The sequence below is a fragment of the Condylura cristata genome, unplaced genomic scaffold (assembly GCF_000260355.1).
Source record: "Condylura cristata isolate star-nosed mole 26May11 unplaced genomic scaffold, ConCri1.0 scaffold00052, whole genome shotgun sequence".
Classification (NCBI taxonomy): domain Eukaryota; kingdom Metazoa; phylum Chordata; class Mammalia; order Eulipotyphla; family Talpidae; genus Condylura; species Condylura cristata.
Window position 1 is genome coordinate 1,665,360 of NW_004567153.1, and position 23,906 is coordinate 1,689,265.

Here is a 23,906-nt window from a genome sequence, read left to right on the forward strand (position 1 = left end):
CAATGAGAAGCAAACGTGATGTGCTAAGAGGAGCATCGGTGTGAGGGGGCTGAAGCTCAGGGTGAGGGAAGAGAGGGGAGTGCTGGGGGCGAGCAGGTTCAGCGGTGCCCACTCGGGGCTGCCCTGCACCACACCCGAGGGGGCCTGAGCCCCGGGTAGTTGGTGAGGGTGGCTGGTGAGCCCTGGGCGGGCGGGCGCCGCTCCAGTACTTAGCCCTTCACACAGCTGCCAGCCCCGGAGCCTGACTCGCAGGCGACAGCTAGTCAGATCGCAAGCGCGTAGGTGGGTGAGTTGGCCCAGAAGTTGGCCTTACAAAATGTAGGCAAGAAGGTGGGTCCGAAGGGGGCTGCCTGCTCGCTCGACTGTCGTTGAGGTTAGAATAGATACGGAAGTGCAGTCGGAAGCAGTGTATACTTTTTGCATCATTCTTCATTTTGTGCCTTTTTCCACCTCAGTGGCAGTCCCTATGGACTGGCCACCATCACCATAGTCCCGTGCCCTTTCCCACCCCATTTTTGATTCCACTCCACCCCTTATAATGGCTCTGGTATCTAGTTGTTCGTTGTGTTTCATTTTATCTTTCACCCTCCTCTCCCCCCGGTCCCACATGGTGCTGCTATCAGTGAAACCCTCAGCCATCAAAAAAGATAAACTCATGCCTTTCGCAGCAACTTGGATGGAGCTGGAAGGGACCAATGTGTACTTCTGATGTCAGTCAGCTGATCATATGTCTTACAACAATGTTCATAAACGCAGGTCTTTAATGTTCGCATATGTAGGTCTTTTAAAAAGTATTTTAGCAAGCTGGTTTGATGTTTTTATTTTATTTATATTTTTAAAAGATTTATTTATGCATCGAAGAACTGGGGTATAGGCCAGAGGTACAGGGGGGTGAGAGGATTCACCAGAGACAGAGCGGGGAGCAGAACAGGCAGATCTGTGAAGCCCACTGCTGAGGGGAGCAGGGGCGGGTCAGGAGAGGCCTGCAGAGCCATCAGTGGGTCATTTCCCTGGCCGGGGGTCATAACTCCGGGTACAGGAGCAATAATGCTGAGACTTAACCCCTTGGCCCATGGGGAGTCCCCCTGACTTGCTATTTTGAAATTTAAGTAGATCTAAATTTCGGTTTTACATGTCTACTGAGGGGATGACTTCAGGTTTGAATAGATTTCTCCAAAAAAAAAAAAAAATTTCTTTAACTCATTCTGTTGTTGTGATTTCTGTTTTTAATAAATCTGCTATCGTACACACACAAAGTATGGACAGCAGGAAACTGGCTGAGCTGTGTGTAGGGAGCCCCTTCTGTGCCCAGCTACAACAAGGTTTGTGTTCCTGTTTATTAAACTTGGTACTGCCGGACAAAGGCCACAGCTTTGTCATCAGAGACTTAAGTTTAGATTCCGACTTTTCTTCTCTCACAGGAGCAGATTTCCCCAGAAGGACCTAGAAATGTTGTTCCCAGGAATGAGTGCCGATTTTACAAGTGAGAATTTTTCGGCAGCCTGGTATCTGATCGAGAACCACTCAACCACCAGGTGAGCAGGGGTTGGTCTGTGGCTGTGAATAGCACCCCAGGATGCAAAGTCATGTGGGTGTCAGGACCGCTTCTGCCTCCTGTGTGCCTTGTGACTTTGGGTGGCACGTGAATTCCTTATGTATAAAATGGGATCACTAATGACACATCACTAATGATGTTTCATCATTTGTGTGACTGATTAAGGGGGGCGGGGCGGTCTCTGCTGGCTGCCTGGACTGATGTGTCTGAGTATGAGCTCGCCCTTTCCAAATGGAGGAACTTTCATGCCCTGGTGGAACAGGGAACACACCACCTTCCCTGAACAGAAAGCAAAGGATGAAGGGCTGGTCGCTGTTTTGTGAAGAGGTAGCTGAAAAGTAGCCAAAAATTGGACAAGATCATCTGTCCAAATTCAAGTCCTCTTTTCTGTTTGCTAATTCCAGTCACTCCTTCTTGACACAGGAGCAGGTTTGTAAGATACTGGTAAAGCTGGCTTAAGATAAAATTTGGTAAAAATATTTCAATTAATGGATGACTGATCCCTTAAAACTGGTATTCTTGAAAAGACAGCTCGTTAAAATGTAGTCTGGAAGACGTCCTCCCTTTATCTGTTAGGATGGAAACCATTTGCAGAAAACCCAAGGAAAAGTTGATGTGAACATGGAGTCAGTTTGGTCTGTTTTTGAGCAAAGCCTGACATCTTCTACTGAAATGGTTCTGATTTTACATTGTAGATGTGCATCTTCTGACGTTATTATAAAGGCAGCATTGACCTCTGTTTCCTGTGTAAGGCTAGCAGGCACTTAAGAATAAGTATGTCCAGAGTTTTAAAGCCAGGTTTTCTTAGTTCAAGTGGAAGTGAAACTTAGGAAATACAGAGGTCTGCCTGTGTTTTCTCTGTCTGTGATGTAGCGATAAAATGGTACCATCTTCTCAGTTTCTTAAATTGTGAGTTGACCCCCAGGATTTGTGCAGTTTCTGGTTTTCGTCAGCGGGCTCAGTGTCTGTAGTGAGGATAACTGCACCTCAGCTGTGTGCAGACACAGAACTGGATGTCCTGGGAGCGCCACCTTCCCACCCAGGAGGTGACGCTAGAAGCTGTCTCCCTGGCAGTTCGTATTTATTATCCTTAGCGCTTGTGGAAATCTCCACATGTGTATTTACATTCCAAGTAGGTCTTGCCTACTTGGAGGAGCCATTTGAGGGCCACACGCTTCTTAGCACTACTGAAATGTTGGCACTTGTGCTGAGTGAAATGTTGAGTTTCAGGTAAGAATTTGGAAACTTTCTGCCTTTCTCTGGTTACGTGGCATGTTGCATGTGACTAACACAGGCGTTAGTGTTTCACAATGAATGTGTGATCTTATGTCTTCGTTGCTTGTTAGCCATCTCAAGCTTATGATTTCTCTGCTTCCTCTCAGCTTTGAGCAGCTCAAAATGGCTGTCACCAACCTAAAGAGACAGGCCACCAAGAAGAGCGAAGGCAGCCTGGCCTACGTGAAAGGAGGTCTCAGCACTTTCTTTGAGGCACAGGATGCCCTCTCAGGTAAGGCGACTCTGGGAGCCATCTGCTGGGCTCCCCCACCGAAACCCGACCCTGTGCGTGAGGGTGTTTACAGGGTGCGACATTGGGCCTGTATTTATAAAAGCAGAGATCTAAAATGTGCCATAAATATTTGTTGCAGACCAGCCTGGAATCTCTTTGAAGGCCTGGCACTTTAAATATTTGTCTCTGAGGACTTTGTTGACCCACCGTGCACATATGAAATAGGAGACCACTTTGCCTCTCCTCCATGTCCCATCTCCAGGGCCAATAAGAAATTAAATCCTAATGGGTAAAATTCAAGAATTTTAGAAATCCTTTTACAGCCATCGGTATCTTCCATGTGCTAATTCTATAAATGTGACTCGTTATGTGCTTGGTTTGGAAAGAACTGGAGATCATCTCTCATTCTTTGTAGCCGCCGGCCCACCAGGTCTCGTCACACACACTCCAAGTTAACTGTCCGCCTGTCATCATTTTCACGTGGGAGGGAAATAGCTTTACGTGGAAGTAGAATAGCTTTGGATATTTCGGGGAAAGGTTAGGGTACATTTAATTTTTTCCTTCCCAAATTTCCTTTGGTTAAATAGAAATCAAATTATTGTTTATTCATGAAAAATAAAACACATTGATTAAATGTAACCAAATATTTTTAAGAACAAAGCCGTTTAGAACCAAGTCCCTGTAAGTTAAGTACCAGTAACTCTTAAGTGTTGGCTCAGAGGCCACACTGTCTTGAGCTCAGAAAAGCTTATTTTTATTTCTGTGAACTTCTGTTTTGCAAGCATAGATATCCTTTCCTTGTTTTTAAAACCCCCTCCTCCCAGGCCAGCCATGCATAGCCGACACCTGACAATTTAAACGTGCGTTTCAAACAGTTCTTTCCTTGCAGATAAAGGTTAAGTTTTTAAAGGAGCAAAACATGATGCCACGGGAAGAGCAGAGCAGGGAGGCCTGGCAGTGTCTGAGGCGCCTTTCCTTCTTTCTTTGTGCTTCCACATGTTCTCAGATACTAACAGTCACTGCGTGTAGGAATATTAGAGATACTAATAGTTTTGTGACCCTAGAAATGATGATTTGTCATAGGTGATCAGGTCACAGAAATGACCCTAATTACCTCACTCAGCAGAAATGCACATTTGACTTTCCTTTCCACCCTTAAAAAAAAATCTATTTGTATTTACAGCGTTGCTTGTGTTTGTTTATTCATGGTTTTGCCTCTGTAAATGGCTTCAGTTGGCCTATTTTGAGAAATTTTATTTGGTGCTTTAAATTGATGGTATCTGTCAATTGTATGTGACCGAAACTTTTCTTTTGATTGTTCCTTTTGGTAATTATTTTAATGTGTGACATTTGATTTATTAGTAGACATGTTTCCATTTGCTTTAGAAGTAAACTGGTTAATTTTAAGTTTAACCACTAGGCAAATATTGTGTAACACCTAGAAAGTGATTTTAATTGTACATTTGAAAACTTTAGACACAAATACATTTATCTATCTAGCTTTCCATTTTTTTGCAAATGAAATGCATAATATAAAAGTATTGAGCAGATAATAAGCAACAACTACCTAAAATTCCACTGTAAATAAAACCACATTACCTCTTGATATATTTCCTTTTGATGCTTTTTTTCTTAATTTGTATGAGAACATGCTACAGAGCTGGAATTATATTGTATGTACAATTGTATATGTCAGAAAATGCTTTTCCTTTGGTTTCTTTTCTTGGTAATTATTTTATTATATGGTCTTTGATTTATTAATAGTAAACACTTTTCCAACTCTAGTCTTAAGTGAAATTGAGCTGTAGCTTTTAAAATGCACTTCTGGCCAGGTCTTGGTATTCTGTTGTGTAGAACTATATGGATATGTTCTCTATATGTCTGGACTATGAAATGGGTTCTGTGAATTAGGAGTTATATGGCGAAAATTTGAAAAAGCTAATACATAAAATTGTCTGCTCAGGTAAGTGGTTTTGCTTTTCTATTATGGAAGATTTCAGACATGCTAAAAGTAGAGAGAGCAGTTGCACAGTAATACTTGTTATCTAAATTACCAGTTACTATTTTTACATCCTGTTCCTTCAGTGTTGGCTGGCTTGTGTTTTGCTGAATTCAAACAGCGAGTCTCAGGTAGCTAGACGTTTCTCTCCAGTACACCTTAGTGTGACTCCCTCCAAATAAAGGGGCGTTTACCTGTAGAGCCACAGCACTGTGATCACCACTAACAAGAATTGCAGTAGTTCTTCAGTATCCCCCAAGTTTTGCTTCGTATTCAAGTTACTTCTTTTGAAAGTTAGTGATTATTTTTTTACATCATTCTTCATCTTGTGCATTTTTTCATCTCATTTGTAATCCCCATGTGCCTCACCCACCAATTCACCCGCATGCGTGCCATCACCATATTCAAATTTAATCAACTTACCCTCTGACTTTCTTCCTTACAGTTTTTGGTTTGTCCAAATCACAAGTCAAATAAAGTCAAGGGGTTTCACTTGATTTTTTATAAGGTTCTTAAGCCTCTTTTAAATTAAAACAGTCTCTTTACCTCCCTCACCCTGTTTTTAATTCGTTTTTTATGCTATTGATGTGTTGAAGAAGTGAGGCTATTTGTCCTGCAAGATATTCCGCACTGGATTTGACTGATTACATCCTCATGGTGTCATTTAACTCCCTTTTCTCCTTCTTGTATTGCTTGGACTCAGCTAATTGGACATCAGATAAGATTCTGTTTCAGCATTTTGGCCACACATAGTGCTGTGTGCTTCCTATTCATCTCATCAGAGGTCATTAGTGTCTGGTTGTCCTCCTGTTAGAGACACTGTGCTGAAGCGGTGCTGTCTGGCAGCTACACATGCACACACGTTCACACACATGTGCATACACACAGACACACATGCACAAGTATACTTTGCAAATTTCTACTTTCTGGGTTTTGTCTTAGCTTGGTTTCCCCCCAAACTGCTCATGTGGTTTAGAGTAGTAGGATAATTTTTAAACAATTTCAAATTGATGTTATAGGCCCTTCTCATTATCAGTGTAGTTTCTTTTCATGTTCTATTTGATTTGTGTATTAATAGTTTTAATAATTTTTCACTCAAAAATTTGAAATTTTAAAAATTTGAAATTTTTTTTCCTCCTTGATCTAGTTTGTAATGAATTTTTATTTTTTATTTTATTTTTTTTAAAGATTTATTTATTTCTGCATACAGAACTGGGGTACAGGCCAGAGGTGCAGGGGTGGCGAGAGGCTTCACCAGAGACAGAGTGGGGAGCAGAACAGGCAGATCACAAAGTCCGCTGCTGAGGGGAGCAGCGGGCGGGTCAGGAGAGGTCTGCCGCGCCATGGGGTCACCTCCGGGGCAGGCAGGGATCGAACTCATGAGGAAGTGGCTTTAGCTTCTCAGTGCTGTGCTTTAACCCGCTGCGCCACCAGGGAGGGCCATGAATTTTTATTTTTAAAAGGTGGTTTCTAGTCTTATAAAAAGAAAATGCATTTCTTAATAGATGTCCACTTTCTGTAAGTGTAGAGAGAGCATTATTCTCTTTAGGGCACACTTTGATTATCAGTGTGAGTAACTCATCAGTGAATGATTGTCAAGGTCTCATTACTTAAATCCAGGTTATTTATAATAAAAAAAATGTTTCATTTTGATTCTGTTAGCTGTCCTTTGAGTATTAAACATGCTTATTTTGTAACTTTGGGTGACTTGCATTCTTAGGATATGAACATTATACTACAGTACAGCCTTTTCCTCTTCACACCAGGGTTATGTGCTGAGAAATGCGTTGTTAGGTGACTTTGTTACGTGTGAATGTCGCCAAGTATGATCTCACAATCCGGACAGTACAGCCTGTCGCCCACCTGGCTCTACGGCGCGGCTGAGGTGGCTCTTGTGAGTGTGTCTTAATATCGTTAGGGCTGTCTGGTAATTAGTGGCAATTCCCAGTGCCACCCTCTCACTTAGTTTCTGAGAGGACTCACAGGATTCACTGAAAGGTGTGGTGCTCAGGGTTGTGGTTTATTACAGTGAAAAGAGACACATTAGCCTTAGGCAAAGGAAAAGATGCCCAAGCCAGATGCAGGAAAGTTCCGCCCGGGAGCTTTCAGTGTCAGAGTGGCAGCGTGGACGTAACAGTTTCCTAGTCACAATGTGAGGTCATGTGCACTGCGCATTGCCAACCGAGGAATCTCACCCAAGTTTGGCATGAAGAGTTTTTATAGGGTCTCTGTCACGGACAGTGTTGATTGTCCTTGGAGAGGAGCTACATCTGTAGTTTTTCTGGACGCGGAACTGATGCTGAGCGTGGAACACAAGGACCCCCAGTATGCAAAGATACCTATTTTTTAATTAGGAAGGGCATTGAAAGAGTTTAGAGATCACCTCCCAAGACTGATTCTTGTCTACACAATAATGAAAAGTTAGTATTCCGTACCCTTTCTGTTGTGTGTATTTGCTTGATAGATATCAGGCAAATCTTTTGACCTTCAGAACTTTAAATTTTCACATCTCTTGTGAGCAGCATGTGGCCGCATCCTTTTATTTTCACATTGCTCTGAGTCTTTGCCTTTTAATGGAAATGTTTAAGCCACTGGCACTCTCCCTGGTGGCACAGCGGGTTAGCGCACAGACTGTGGAGCTCTGTGCAGCCAAGCAGCGTGAGTTGCATCCCGACGGGGGCTGAGCCCCGTGGTGGGGCTGACCCCCGTGGTGGGGCTGAGCCCCGTGGTGGGGCTGACCCCCGTGGGGGGGCTGACCCCCGTGGTGCGGCAGACCTCTCCTGGCCCGCCCACTGCTCCCTTCAGTGGGTCTCTTCTGCTCCCCACTCTGTCTCTGGTGAGTCCTCTCACCGCTCACACTTCCAGCCTGTACCCTAGTTCTTATATGCATAAATAAACAAGTCTTTAATACAAAAAAAGAAATGTTAAGTCATTTACATTTATCATAATTAGAACTTTCCCCTTGATTTTATTGTTGTTTTTTTGTTTTTTCATTTTCCCCTTGCCACATAGCCTATTTGTTTGCAGACTTGTGAGAAATGTTTTAAAATTCTGTTATAGGTGTTTTTTTAACTCTTGTATATGATTATAGTTCCGCACATTTTATTTCTCCGGATTTTTCCGTTTTTCTGATCTTAATTTAGTAGGAAGCTGTTAACTCACAACTTCTTGTTTTATCTTTTATTTTCCAGGTGACTATAGTGTTTACACCTAGATTTATTTTTCCTGTGTGTTTAACTGTGATGTATATGTCACAGGTATTTAAAATTTAGCATCTTACATGTAAACTTAAATGTTTTTAATGTTTACTGCCAGTCGTTTCACATGTCAACTCCCTTGTCTTTGGGTTTCTTGTTTGAACTGTGTGGTAAAGCTTTTAAATTCTTGCATGTCTGGAAATAGCCCTTGCGTTCTTTCATACTTATTTTCAGAAGACACTGACCCACAGTGTCTTTTAGTTTTGCAGAGAAGAATCTGGAACCAGTGTCATTCTTTATAAGATACAGATAAATTGTTTTTGTATGTGCTTAAAAGATAGCTTTGTTTAGCCTTGAATTTAATTAAACAACAACAGCACAGCCTTTTAGGATACTTCGGAATTTGGGCTTGTTTTTGTTCATTTTGCCCAACACTTGACAAGCTTTTAGAATCTGTAGATGCACAGCTTCAGTTTTCAACTTTTCCTTTGCTTCCAAGGTCACCCCAGTCTCTCTCAGAGTAGCCTCGTGTGGGTGGTTACTCCTGTTCTGCTGCTGGGCACGTGCCCTGGGCCCCTTCTGCTTTTTAGCCAACTCCTAAGGCTTCTGGCAGAGTGTAGCTCAGCGAGTTATGTTCCTTCTGTTTCTTAGCCGTGCTGAAGGTTGGAAATGTGGTCTCTACACAGTTTCAAAAGGACAGGTGTTGGGAGTAAGAAAAAAGGAGGAGCAGGAGCGTAGTCCTGAAGATAGTCCTGCGAACAAGGGAAACTCTTTCCACTCAGCGTTACCCTTGTGTTATGATCTTAAGCTGGATAGAGATGCCTTTCTTGGCTCCTTTTGGTTTCATCGGGGTTCTGGGTGCTGAAGTAGACTTACTGATGTGGAGCAAGCATACCTCTGCCCGTCTCTCCCAGCCAGGCACACATCAATAGCCGTTACCTGTTGTTTGGCCTTTGACTTTTTGTAAGTTTCTGTGCTAATGACAATTTTGGGTTTTGTTTGTTCCTGTGTCTACCCATTTTATCTACTCATGTGTTTACTTGTTGAAATAGATTTTAGAATTTCAATTCGGGATGACATTTTTACTTCTCCATTTGTACCCTTGAGAATTTTGGTTAGAAGCCTGTCCGGCCTAACTGATCTGCTGATATCAACCTCAGTGTGTTCATTGGAGTTTTTTCCTCCGCCACATCTTGCAGAAACACCTCCAGCCCCACCGCTCACTTCCCTATGGCCAGCACCTGCCGTTCTCTGCCAGCCATGCAGTCTCGCTGAGATGTAGTTTCTTCCCGGCTCCTGCTAGCCCAGTCCTCCCGGGGCGTGGCCATGTCTGTGGAGCTTCTCACCTATAAGGCTCTCTTCATTTCCTCCGTGTCCCCTGCTCATCACCTTGTCCGGTAAACCTCTCCTCGACTGCTGGAGTTTGTCACTTGCTGCAGTGACTTGGTTTTTTGTGGCAAGTGCAGAGGACGCTGTGGGCCAGAACTGCAGGACCCCTGTTCCCTACAGCACACTAGAATCAGGAACAGCAGTGAAGTGGAGTGCTAGCTGCCTGTTGCTCGGTCCTCAGTAGGCGCTTCCTTCACGTCACCTTCCTGACCGCTGCCAGGTCTGTGAGCTCTCGCTGGTGTTCTGGTACCTTCTGTTCACGGTGTCCCTTGCTGTCTGGCCATCTTGGACTCGTTCATTGAGTCCTTTCAAAGTATGAACCCATTCAAACTGTTGATTTCCTATATAGTCAGTACAATTATTTTATTACATATTTTAGTTTTTTAAAAATATAACTGAGGAGAAAAAAGTGATGATCCAACCAATTTAAACAGAATTTACCTAGCCATTCCGATAAAAGTTTGGTAGAATGAGAAGTAGAAAGTAAATGTTCGAAGAAATTCTCAGAAATGTAAACCATGAGCCCCTCTCGACCTGGCCCTGCATGTCTCCCCGTCCTACCCTCAGAAGTAGGCCCCCGCCTGGCTTTATACAGGTCAGAGGCCAGCACGGCTCTGCTTTTCAAGGCTAAAAAAAAAAGAGAGCGAGCGAGGGTAGATAGAGACCCTGTGGCCCTTCCAGGTCTGCTGTCTGGCTCTTTGTGGAAGTAGCGGCCAGTCCCGGAGCTCGTCGCGCTGACCTCCTCCGGCAGGCAGGCAGCGGGACGCGCCGTGCTCTGACCATGGGTCTCTCAGGCACTGCCCATCCACCACGCCTCCTCGCTGCTTCATTCATAACCTCAGTGTGTAAATTCACGGACAGATAGTCTCCAACTCGAAATTAAAATCTGCAAATCTGAAGCCTACATTTCACGAGAAAGTTCAGTAAAACAGTGCAGTTGTTCCTGGGACCCCGTGAAGCCTCCCTCTCTCTTTCTGATTTGTCTTTGAATAGGGCTTTTATACGTAGCGTTTTCACGTCTCAAGTATAAGTTTATGGGGTTCAACTGCTTCACATATTCAGGTTTTAATAGATTAGAAACAATAACAAACCTGTGATCATGTACCAAGTTGCTTATTGAGTTATATGATTTAAAAATGTTTTCAGAGAAAATAAAAGGTCAAGTGAACCAGACATTGGGTTATTTGGTTTAATTTTCTGGAAAATAGGATTGCCTTTATCAGATCTCAGTGTCTCTCTGTGCTCATGCTTGGCTGACAGCTTGACAGTGGCTTTGCTGTGGTGGAGATGGGCGGCAGGAAGCTGCTTTGTCAGCAGAACAGGGCTGTAAACCGAGCTGGGGGGACCCGGCTCACCTCCTCGTGACCTGCTGATCAGTGCTGGCTTGCTCAGCTACAGCGAGTGAGGCTGCAGAACGCGGCATCTGAGGCTGGGCCACGACGGGATGTGGAGTTTTATTGCGGACAAGATGCAGTGTCCACTTAATAAAAGGCATCATGGACTTTTATTTTCTGCAGCCAGGACTGTCAGAAAGTCACAGAAGCATTTGAATAATTAGTGGGAGCAGATGTGCTAGTTTGGATATGGAAGGCTTTTTCGTTTTTTGTTTTTTTTAAAATATATTTGAGTGTTTTTGTCTCTCTCCCTTAAAGACAAATTCTTTTCCATTTAACTTAAGTTTAAGTTATATTTTGACTTTGATATATGGAAACATTTTATGCCATCATAACCACATCACCCAAACTTGAAGCCTTGAAGACATAACTTTCTTTTTAGTCCAAATCAGCTGAGATAAAAATATAGTGGCTGACTTTTATGCCCAAATGTGTTTTTTTCTTTATCTAAATGTTTCTTCAAAAGAGAAGCTATCCATTTGTATTTCAGAATTTCAAACAAAATTTGAAGTTGTAAAAAGACCAGATCAGCAGTAGAAAATAATTAAAAGAGAAAGAAATAGATGCTGTCAGACATGGAGAGAAAAAATGTTCATAATGTCTTGGAGAAGTAAATTGATCCAGACTTTTTAACCTGAGTCAAAAGGGACAGATTGAAGTTAACTAATGAAATGCGCATCTTTTTCTTCTTTTTTTCTTTAGACAGACTCCTCCCATAAATTTGCCACCATGGTTATCATGTTGAGGCAGAGCTCCTAAGTCCCTTTAAGAAAGAGTGACTCTCTCTTTGAATACAGGGGAATGTAAGAGTGATGGTACTTCATTGTGCTGGCTCTGAAACCCATGGAGTCAGCCATCTTGCATGCGTTCGAGTTTGCCAGAGCAAGGAGTAGAGAGCGTGGAGTCCTGAGTGTGCGCAGAGGCTGTCGGAGAGAGATGAAGTTCTCCTTTCTTGGCACTGGAACGCCTGCCCAGCTGTAAGAGTCGGCGACGCACACTCTGGAGATGAGCCCGCAGAGGCTCAGAATCTCGCTTACATGGCTCGCCCGGCAGCAAGGACAGTCTGGAGCGATGTCTTTTATTCCAGGATCAGAGTTCAGGTTTGGGTTTCGGCTATGGTTTGGCTTTACCGAGTCACGATTTCCCAAGTGTGAAATAAAATACTGCTGGGACAGGTGTCCGCAGCTCTCACAAGACGGGCGTCGCGCCTCAGAAGTGTGTGTGCCTGCGACCGCGGCCTCGTTCATATCTGCCTTGCTGATGTTACTTTTCTTACTGTTTCACAATTTTGGTTGAAATTATATTGGGTGCTTTGTCTTAGTAAGCCTGATTTGTTTTGCATCGAACCTCTCTTCTTCAGTAGTTGATATTCTAATCATTTCTATCAAAACCAGGCAGACATAAACCACTGATAGCAAAAAAAATGTATTGTGTGACCTCTACAGCAACATAGTGGTAGACGTTACTAGATATTTCTTGGAAACCTCCCAGGAAATAACTATAGAATAAACATGAATAATATGTATTTTAGCATGTTATGTCCCAAGGACAAAATGAAATATCTTGAGGTTGGTTGACTTCAATTAGTACTAGTTGGTGAAACTAGAAGTAAGAATGACTTTTGTTTGGCCAAACATCAAAGATAGTAGTTACTTATGTGTCACTTTCCTGTTTGCATTCAACTGGATTTACCACTCGCCCTCGACAACCAGCTGATCGTGTGTGTGTCTTGTGCTGTTTTAAGAGCGTTAAGCGCCAAATGAGTTGGACAAGAGTGTGTTGGTTACTCTGCAGAGTTTGTGCACTTTCGGCATGTTTGTGCCTCTTTCCAGCAGTGAGAATAATACAGCCATTCACAAAAACAGCTGTCTGAAAATGTCACTTTGATGCCTACACTTCAACAAGATGTATTTTTTCTTTCTTTTTTTTTAGCCATCCATCAAAAACTAGAAGCGGATGGCACGGAAAAAGTAGAAGGATCCATGACGCAAAAGCTGGAGAATGTTCTGAACAGTAAGTTTTGTCCTACCACCCAAAACTATTTATAGACTTTATAACAAGCTTGAGTATAGTTCTTGGACCTGATTTCACGGAAGAAGGCACTACATGGCATTTTAGTATTTATTTCTTAGTAGTGATGATTTAATGAGCATAAAGTGGTATTAAAAACATTGACAATGAATGTCCTGTTTCTGTTTGCATTTTATTTAGGAGAAATAATTTGAAAGCGGGCCAGATATTCTTCTTAAGAAATAAAATTTGCTGCCACAAAAGAGACCACTCTATAAATAGCATCACCCAAGATAGAAAAGTGGCGAGAGGCAGAGTTTGGGATGGACATAGACCCAAAACCTGAAAAAAATCTGCCTGCGTAAATGCAGATGTTATCAGCCAGTAAAATGGCAGATACTTTGCTGTCATTTATTTATTTATACCTGTTTCCAAAAGAGTTTAAGGCAGCTGCATACTTAAGAATGTTTCTAATTCTGAGGCAGTTTGCAAAAATGAGGACCAAGAGAAATGGGTATATGCCAAGCTTTGGCCCCACCCACCTCCCTAGTGTCTTTGTTCCTGAAATCCTAACCCCCAGCTCCTTGCCCCACTCATTTGGAAGAAACTCTTCAGATGAACCAATCCCTGTTAAATTATTAGTGGCTCAGAAATAAGTCATCCATGTTCACATGGATGATAAACATCTGACATGGAGAACCGTCCTGTTTTGAAATTCCAGGATAGTGTGTTATTTCCCCATGAACGGGGGGAAGAGTAAGACACAGTGGAGTCCGCATGTCAGAGCTCCATTGAGTCCCGTGAACAGAACTTCGTGGGCCTTTTTTCTATTTGTCTTTCCACCTGGGGGTTTTTGATAAGGGAGTATCTTCCAGAAGAAGCTGTAACTCGACAATGGGTTTCCTCATTGGCAGAACTTGGGGTTTCGTCGGAAGAGTTTAACAGCATGTTAGATGTTTTCCCTCTGGTGATTATTGTCCTTATCGATGTTCTTTTGCCTTGTTTTTGTCTGAGAACCCAGTGACCAGTTTTGTTGACATGAATGTCTTCTGAGTTCTACCCAAACGAATGCCTGCTTAAGCTCTGTCTCTGGGAAGCGTATAGTCAGACGCTCCAGGTCTTGGGGATACAGTCCCAGGTCACGGGTGCTGTTTTCACTGGACAAACTGTGATCAAAGCATGATATCTGTGAAAAACTGAGATGATTTCAGTTCGTTTTGAAAAGGTGACATGTAAAAAGGAGTGGACACCCTAAGTGTATCATTGTGTCAGTGAAAGAAAATAGATACTTGTTAAAAGTTGGGGAAAAGCGAATATCTGTTTAATGTGTTAGGCTTTGCAGAGTGTGTTAACACATTTTTTTCTTCTTCTAAGGAGTAGTGAGAAAATCCACCCTTGGGAATTGTGGTATAAAAATTGTAAGGGAAATTATTTTACTTCTGTTCCTTTATAACCACAAACTTTTTCTAGAAATGTGTCACATCCAGTTTCTACTGAGGTTTGCTCGTTTTGGATAAATAAAGCTGGGCTTAGTATAAATGGGAACTTCTTTATGAGATTGTCCTTCAGGAGTTTCTGGTATAAAATTTCCCTTTACGTGTATTCCTTTAAGCAACCCTTATGTCTAGCAACTTTTTCTTCATCGGCTTGATGTGGATGTTCGTTTAGACTTAGAATAAGGTTTTGCTAGGCAATGTGACCGACCTTTGCTACGCTCTGGTTGGATGTCGACACTGTGATTGGCCCAGCATGGGGGGCAGGGTCCTGTGCCCCCTGGCTATGTTCGGCTTGCCCAAGATGTTGGAAACTGTAAGACTTGGGGACCAGAAACAAAACTATAGTGTCATGGAAAGTTTAGCTCATTTTCTTTTGGAAAGGAGAGAAGAAACAGATTTGAGGATGAATTTAGGTTTACTTAGAATAGTAATATTTGCAATAATAACTGCATATGGTTATTGCTGACCTTAAACAACACCAAGTTTAGGGGTGCTGTTCTCCATGCAGTCAAAGCCCCACATGTAGCTTTGACTCCCCCAAAACTTACCTGCAAATAGTCTGCTGTTGAGGATAAGCCTGTGAGGGAAATAGTTGGATTATAACACATTTGTGGAAGTGTGTTATGTGTATGATATACTGCATCATAAGGGAGAGGAAATAGTTACTTTACTGTACTGCTTATTGAGAAATGATTGCATGTAAGTCCACCCGCACATTTCAAACACCTGCCCCTTGCTCAGGGGCCAACAGTGAAACTAATTCATATGTCCTTTTCCTCAGTTACTTAACAACTTGGACAACACTCCTCACTCAACCTCCAAAGTACAATACCGACGGTCAGAAACTTAGCCCATATTTTATTCAGCATTTACGATGTCAGAGCCTTCCACGGAAACTCTGTCTTGTTTCCACTGCATGTGGTTCTCATGCCAGTGGTGCACTTCACAGGTCCCCTGGCTTCAAGCCAGTGCTGCAGCAGTGCCTCTGCTCGCAGACGCCACCTCCTGACTGCGTGTCCGCCGTGTTCCAGGAGGCAGGTGGCTCTGAGGTGCAGGAGAGCGTGGGGGGGATTCAGCCCACGGCAGCGCTGCTTGAGCGGTCACTTTGATGTATTTCACTTTAATGAATTTTTCTTTAAAGGAAACTGCCCCATGCAGCCTGGAGCTGCCGTACTGGACCGTGGCGTCACCGCCATGTTCCTGGCAGCAGCGGCCATGAGGTAGATAGCTAAGGCCTTGCAGTGTCCTCTGGGGCCAGGGGTTGCCCTAGCCATTCTCCATCTGTGAGGCCCTCGCCGGGGCCCTCCGGGGTGTGTGCTCCGGTCTCCATCCTATTGATGGAAGCCCGGAAGGGTCGTGCCAAGCAGTAAGCAGCAGAGCTGGGATTAGTAGCTAGAAATCTGCCTCCAGTGTGTGACTTCCAGCGGGACAGACCCGGTCGTGCCTGGTCTCGATAGGCCTGAGTTTCAGTTGCCACAGGTCAGTGAGACAGCCCGTGTCCACCCCTCTCCATCCCCTATGGTTCAGACCCGTGATTGCCGGATATTTGCCAGAGTGGCCTCAGGGCAGTGTTGACCACCAGCTCCCAAGGGCCAGGTCACCTTGTAAATGACAGAGGGTGCCGGTGGCCAGTAACTGGCCACTGCCCTGCACCCCTCTTGCCAGTTCACGCAAGCAGCAGAGTGCAGGGTGGTGCTGCCTCTCTGCTCCCCACTGAGTCACCCAGATGGTATTCTACAAAGGTGGGGGAGGGGCTGGGCCCCGCAGATGAAAGCACCACAAGCAGCAGATGGTGCTCGCAAGTGTCAGTGGAACAGTGGAGGTCAGCGGTAACGGGACTGAGTTTTAAGAGGAGGAGCTGACCCTGAGCGTGGGCCCGGCCGCAGCTCACTCTCTGTAAGTCTGGTCAGGGTCTTGGTGACAGTGGGCTCACGGTGGGACTGAGGAATGTGCGGAGGAGACGCTTTCAGAGCCCTGGGAGATCAGCCGGGTGGTCCTCGTAGTCGGGTGCACGCCCTTGAAAAGGAGCGTGCTGAGGCTCCCTGGTGGCCTAGCACTTACGTCTCAGCGCTGTCAATGCCAAGGCCTGAGTCGGGTCCCCGGCCAGGGAGCCACCCCCAGGGCGCGGCAGACCTCTCCTGTCTCCCCGCTGCTCCCCAGCAGTGGGTTTCAGTGTACCCATCTGCCCTGCTCCCCACTCTGTTTCTGTGAATCTTTTCACCCCCTGCACACCTTTGTCCTGTACCCCAGTTCTTCTACACACAAAAAAGAAAGAAGAAAGGAGGGTGGCAATCTCTCAAGCACAGAACAGATGCCCCCTGTAGAAACGTGATGGCCACGTGAGGAGACAGACAATCTTGATTTTGCTTTGCAAAGAATAAGAATTTCCAGTGTTTCTAATGTGTTAAATTACAGTGCACTAACCTTGCTGTTCTTTTCATTTACTTACCGATGACCACAGTGAACTTTAATGTCCCAACAAAGATGTCCAAAAGTCACAGAACGGTGGTAACTTTCCCCTTGTGATTAAGATCACTTGCTGGGTTCCAGCTTGCTTGGCTGTTTCTTGGTCCCAGGGGTGCTGTGTAGCACAGGCACCCACTCCCCACCTTTCTAAGTAAAGAAAGGTCCCGGCCCTGGTTCAGAGACTGGTTTATAAGGAGCACTTATTGAGCACATGTTTGTTCTGTCCCAGGGTGGGGAGATAAAACTTGCTCTTTACTTCCAGGAGTTTATAGGCTAATGGAAAATACATCCAAATAAGTAGGGGATTAAACTGTGGTGTGATAATCTCCGTGTGGTAACCCTGGGTGCAGCCCTGGTAAGGGGTACCTGCTCACAGTGGTGTGGGAGCCCTCAGGGAGGGTGTGGGAGGCTTTGGGGGTGTCTCAGAACCCAGGCCAGCAGAGGTGGGCTAATGGGCAGCTCAGCAGGTCCAGGGGTGTCCTGGCAGGGAGCTGACTGCAGGCTGGGAACCAGGAGCCGGTTTGGTGACTTGTTGGGTGGGGTGGGGGGGGTCAGTAGACGGGCTGGGCTCATGATGGCCTCCCTGTGGCCTCGTGGATGTTGTCTTTACTCTGCAGGTGACCGCAGAGCCACTGCAGGAGGTTACCAAGGGGCGTGATGCTGTAGACTTTTCACAGAATGTCCGAGTGTCCAGTGGTAAAGTGAGAGCGAAGCACTAGGAGCTTTTAGCCAAAGCCCAGGCGGAGGCGAGGAACAGTGTGAGCAGGTGTGAAGGGCAGTGTCTGGTTAGTTTGATGAGGGACGTAAGGAAAGGGAGTAGTTAGTGATGGCATCCAGATTTCTGGCCTCCGGTAGAGGATGAAAGAGCAGCTTGAGGTAGCAGGAGAGCAGTGGAGAGGAAAATGTTAGCTGCAGTCGTAACACGTAGAGTCTGAGATTCCTGGGGGTCGGCCCCCCAGTGCCTTTCTGGCTCTCGGGTCTTCCTCGCCGTGTCACACTGAGCAAGCTGGGTGAAAGCTCGGGGCTTCGGGTGTCTGCCGCGTCAAAGAGGAATACAAATAGTGCCCGTCTTGTGGGGATAAGCGAGATGAAAGGAATTAAGAACGAATACCTGTTTTTAGAGTAATTAGGAACCTCAGAGAGTGGATATAAAGGTTTTAGCCCCTTGTATGGAATAAGTGTCATAGTGGCTGCCACTATTTGTCATGTGGGACTCAAGCCTGTAATCCACATATATGGGGACATACTTGCAAAGATCAGCCGTAAGCTCCAGACCCATCTTGAGATACAGGTTCAGGAGTCACAATATCCGGTAGTCCCGGAAGCAACAGAATTGCATGATTTACCCAAGTAACGTGTGTAACGTGAAAATAAAATAAGAGGCCCTCCCTGGGGGCGCAGCGGGTTAGAGCGCAGCACTGAGAAGCTGAAGCCTCTTCCGCATGAGCTCGATCCCCGCCCGCCCCGGAGGTGACCCCAGGGCGCGGCAGACCTCTCCTGGCCTGCTCCCCTCAGCAGTGGACTTCGTCAATCTGCCTGTTCTGCTCCCCACTCTGTCTCTGGTGAATCCTCTCACCCTCCACATCTCTGTCCTGTACCCCAGTTCTGTATGCATAAATAAATAAATCTTTAAAAAAAAATAAGAAAGCCCAGGACTTTAAACACTAAGGAATTCCAGGAAGGGTCAAGTTTATAGTTTATCCCAGCAGTATGCTGACAACAGCTGCTGTTCAAAAAGAAAGAAGGAACAAAGAAAATTAACCCAACATCAGCATGGCCAGCGTGAAAATTCTCCCATCGTGGTTGATTTCAGTTTCCCAACTTGACGTCCTGCGTCTTGTGAGTGGTGTGAGCCAACGTCCGCTCTGTCAGCCCTTGGTGTCATTATAGAGCGTGGCACTCAGTACACAGACACTGCCTCAAAGATGGCAACCTGGTCCTCTCTGGAATCTGTTTAGAAACGGAGATGTGTCTAGAAGGTCTCTTTGTGGTCTGGTTTTACTGTGAATTTCAATGTAGATTTTAGTTATTTTAGATTCCAGATATTTCAGTGCATCTTTCCCTGCTCTCATTCAACTTGTCTGCCCTTAGGGGAAGCTGGGTTGTAGTGTGTGTACATGGTGGCTCGGAGCAGGCATGACAGGGGAGGGGATTCCTTCTGTCCCCCAACTCAGGTCAACTGGGGGAGTATAGGTTAAAACCCACTCTAGTCTGCTGTCTCAAGTGTCTGTGCCAGGCAAAGGAGCAGTGAGGGAGCTTCAAAGTACAAGAAAGCACAGTGTTTACTTAAGTCAACTTGCTTAGGGTGATAAGACGCCATTAGAATGACATCACTGACTTTCCTTGATGACAAGACAAGCGTTTCTGGCACAATTAGAACGTTTCTTTGTCAGCAGGCAGGTACCGACTCCGTGCAGAGCTCAGCTGGCTTTCTATCCACTCGCTGCTTTTCCGGCTTTGCTGAGAGATAATTGAGGCGGAGCGTGGTGTGAATTGAAGGTGTGCAGGTACAGATTTTTACCCTGATTGCTCCTCAGTCACGTAATTCAATTCCTTTGTGTGTGGTGATACCATTGGAGGTCTTTCAGCAACTCTCAAGTTAAGAGACTGCGTTAACGGTCTTGGAGTCACTGTGTGAAAGCTCCCCAGGACCTTTGCGTCTTCTAACTGGATGGACATCTCCCCCACACCTCCATATCCCCATATTGGTGACAGCAGGCAGTCACTTCTCAGACTCTGTCTCCCTGACGTAGCTCACGTAGCTTAGTGCCCATGAGGTGCTTTCTTGGGGTCCCCTCTTGCTCTGTCTGCCCAGCTCCTGGGGGTGGCCACAATGTGATCACAGCTGTGTGGCTGCTGGTGCTCTGGGTGTGTCTGTGACTAAGACAGTGATAGTCACTGGTGTTGACACCATCCCCTGGTGAAAAGAAAGCACTGAGGTTTTAGGTCTGGGCTCTGCCACAGGCTGGTAGATGAAATAACAACACGGAGTCCAGAAATGCGGTTTTCATGACCCTTGTTGTCTGAGGACATTTGTTCTGTGGTTACACACTCGGCGTTCAAACCAGCTCCCTGAGAATGGGCTGTTCTGGGTACAAGAATGCAGGCGTGGTGTGATCAAGGCTCACAGGGTCGGCCCTGGAAGGTGTCTGTGGTGCCTGACGGATGGCTTGTTCACAGTGTGGCTTCACGAGTGGACAGCAATGAAGAGTGCAGAGCGGCCCTAGAAAACAAAACAAAGTGTTTCGTGAGCTGCCAGTGATTGTTCTCTTCTTGCACGAATCTTAGTTTTACCGCTCTCATTTATTTTACTACAGGACATCATCATTCTGCAAAATTAGTTAAGAACTGCCCACATCTTACTGAGAACAGTAAAATTCACAACAGCACCATACGATGGACAGGAATTATCTACAAACTGTAACTCTGATCTTGTGATTTATGCTTCATCTTTGAATGCACCAAACAAAATGCTTTTTACATACATGTATACATGTATTTCACATATTTCTGTGTCAACAAGTTATAATTCGTAGTTTATACTTTCTGCCTTGGATTTTTTAAAAATACTTTTTAGAGGAGTTAAAATTATTAGCTGGTAGCAGATTTTGTTGTTGTTACTGTTAAGGTGAGCAATGTCAAGTTTTTAGCTCTTAGGCTTTTTAACCCTAAATTCCTTCATTATATAGAAGAAAAAAAATGCCTGGGTATTTAACATACACAACTAACATAAACTAATGTACTTTTATAAAGTATTCAGTCTCATTCAGCTGTCTGTTCACTTCCGAAACCACAATTCCTGAAGCTTATATTTTTTAAATGCTCACAAAATACACAATAATTTCCTTTGAAAGAAAAGCTCTAGGAAGATTTCAGATATTCACTTCGCCACCCTTATGTGGGCTGGTGGCAAGAAGGGAGATATTTTTTCTCATCTTCGAGTAGAAACTCAGTATTCTACATCAAACAGCATGTGGTGAAAACAGCTATCTTGACAAAACAAAGTTTTTATATTAGGCCTTTAAAATTTCAGCAGAATTTAAACATTATTTAGATAAAACAATTATGTTACAAAGGCGACTTTTAACACGATCAGGCCACCCACAGTGTGGACGAGGGACTGAGGCATGCGAGCCACCCAGTGAGCCTGAGATCATTTTTTCATCTTTGCTTAAAGTGTAGTCACTAGACCAGATAATGTAGAAACTTTTTATGAGCAGCGATCAAACAGTTGAAAACAGTTTATCCTTTCTCTCCCCTTTCCTTGTGGCTAATTAAAAATAATTCACAAGTTGAAAAAATTTAGCTATTTTTATACACAGTAAATTTTGCTTTAGATAAAGCACCTCTTTCAGTATAGGGATTCATACGGTTTGAGGATGTTTTAGGTAAATGTGTATGTACTTAGTGCCCAATTTATATAGAATTTTGTAAGACTGGCAGGTTTAAGAAAGATTTGCTTAATGATATTATTAGAACTTTGTCATTTTAAATTGCGTGTATACTTTTCTGTGCCCGCTACCTAATGAGATCATTTTAGCAAGAAATAGGATTCGTTTTGAAAGGTTTTTTTGGAACAGCTTTTCTGAAAAGTATTTTCCTTGTTTTGTTTATTATCTCGTGCGTAGATCCCGAAGGGAACCCAGCACACATGTGTGTGTGAGTGCATTTTAACCCGTTGTTTGAATCAGTGAAAACACGCAAGGGCCCATAATTGCCGCAAAATTTAGAGGTGTAGCTAAAGCAGATGTAGGTTCAAATCAGAGGACTCGTTTGGGTACGGTAAGTGGAGTTACCTCTTAATTGGCTACTGTTCTCAGGTATGAAAAGTCTTTATTGGCGTTTTCAGCAAATCCCCAGTGACCTGCCACATGCCTGCCTTGAAATGCCTGTCATTTCCAGGAGAGCTCCCAGAGCCGCCTGCCGCCCTCAGTGCCTGCCGCCCAGTGTCACACAGAGTCCGTGTCTGACCTCAGTTTCTTTCGTCCCTGTCATGTAGGAGCGAGCACTACCGCCGACACGCTATTTCAGGAAGTGTTGGGTCGGAAGGACAAGGCAGATGCCACCAGAAACGCCCTCAACGTGCTCCAGCGATTTAAGTTTCTCTTCAACCTCCCTCTGAACATTGAAAGGAATATTCAGAAGGTAAATGGCTCTGTGGCTGCGGTGAGCGGCACTGTTGACCTTGAAGAGTTGAGAGGCTTTGACGCGAATGCAGTGTCTTCCTTACGCTCCAACTGACGGTTTCCAAACTGTTTCTTTTCTTTTTTGAAGGGTGATTATGACGTGGTTATTAACGATTACGAAAAGGCCAAGTCCCTCTTTGGAAAAACGGAGGTTCAGGTTTTCAAGAAATGTAAGCTGTGTTTATTACTGTTACATCTTGTGCTCCCCTTTTTAGGGAGAATGTGGAATGTATTCTGTGAAGAATGTTCCATGTGATGCAGTTTTTGTTTATGTGGTGCTCTTTTAAAAATGTAAAAAAAAAAAATAATAATAACAGTGACTTCAAAAATAACAGCATGGCTTTTCCTACCAAGAGTCATTGAAAACAAGCAGCCGTGCTAATGGCTGGTCAGTCTCAGGCACTTTTCTCTGCCTTCACCGTGGATTATTAAATAATTTTTACTGGAAATAATCAACTACAGATATTTTCTATAAACGGAAACCTATGTTTTCGTCATCCCTCTTCAGATTGATCGACACATTGATGAATTCTAACATAAATTGCACAACTTTTGAAATTATGTTGAATGGCTAAAGTCACAGAAAGTAGAAAATTTAAAATGACCTTTGGTAATGCCTTGTCGACTGGGGAAATGTCACAGGCCTTGATTCAATTCACACATGAAATACCTAAGGACTCAGAAAACTTCATTTTCTCTTTGTGGTGCATTTTCATGCAGCAAAATGCATAGACCTTCCATGTCACGAGTCAGCGAGTTTGATAGACGCACACACCGTGAACCCCACGCCTCAACGGAAGGTTTCTGTCATTCCAGAAAGTTCCCTTGTGCCTCTTCTCAGTCAGCCCTGATGCCTCCAGGTTCTTTCCACAATTTTCACTGCAAATCTCCCTTCTGTTAATCTCACGTGTTCCGTGTCATTTCCTCTTTCAACAGACTATGCCGAGGTAGAGACACGGATCGAAGCTTTGAGAGAATTACTTCTGGATAAATTGCTTGAGACACCATCAACCTTACATGACCAAAAACGCTACATACGGTAAAGCTGTGAGAATTTTGACCAGTCGTGTATGTGTGTGGTCCTGTGAGCCTCATCTGACTCTCGAAGCTAATTTGGAGGCAATTAAGGAGGTTGAGGAAATGGTGAGAGGGAAAACAAGGATCAGAAATGTAGGCATCGGCTGATGATGAGCCTGGCACGTGCCCCTGAAAGGGAACAGCGTGTCGCTGTGAGGGGACGCATGCCGCCCGCGAAGGGGAGGACACGCCCCTCGTCGCCAGTCAGCTCTCCCCTGCCCCTGCTCAACAGCGGCCCCCCCCCCCGGGGTGTGTGGGTGCTGCGCCGGGCACCCACGGGCCAGGCTGCCTGCATGGGCCGTCCCTGCCGGGGACTAGCTGCTGGCCCTGATGGCCGCATTGGTTCCTCTCTTTAGTTTTTTCATCTGTAAAATGGACATGAGATAATCGAGACTCTACTTAAGGATTTAACGTAGTCCCTGGCACCTGGCGGTTGATGACAGACAGAAAGAGTTGATGGCAGAATTTGGAGACAGTCAAGGCATATATATGAGAAACTTTTAATCTGTGATTTAAAAATACTTTGTTTTCTCTAGCATACTTCTCAGAATCAGCTGTCCTTTCCTAAACTTAATGCCCTCCCTCTTTTACTAGTGACATTTATTGACATTTAGTCACTGTAAAATAATC

At 44.5% G+C, this 23,906-nt stretch overlaps 1 protein-coding gene across 1 annotated transcript in view; it reads left to right on the forward strand.

The window, feature by feature from the left end:
* The window catches only part of EXOC2 (exocyst complex component 2), a 138,212-nt gene that overhangs the window by 18,870 nt on the left and 95,436 nt on the right, over positions 1–23,906 (forward strand). Inside the window, exons 4-9 of the mRNA XM_004694990.2 lie at positions 1,422–1,535; positions 2,938–3,062; positions 12,974–13,054; positions 22,013–22,158; positions 22,288–22,369; positions 23,136–23,238. Of these exons, the coding sequence (XP_004695047.1) occupies positions 1,422–1,535; positions 2,938–3,062; positions 12,974–13,054; positions 22,013–22,158; positions 22,288–22,369; positions 23,136–23,238 (651 nt within the window). The remainder of the gene's footprint in view (positions 1–1,421; positions 1,536–2,937; positions 3,063–12,973; positions 13,055–22,012; positions 22,159–22,287; positions 22,370–23,135; positions 23,239–23,906) is intronic.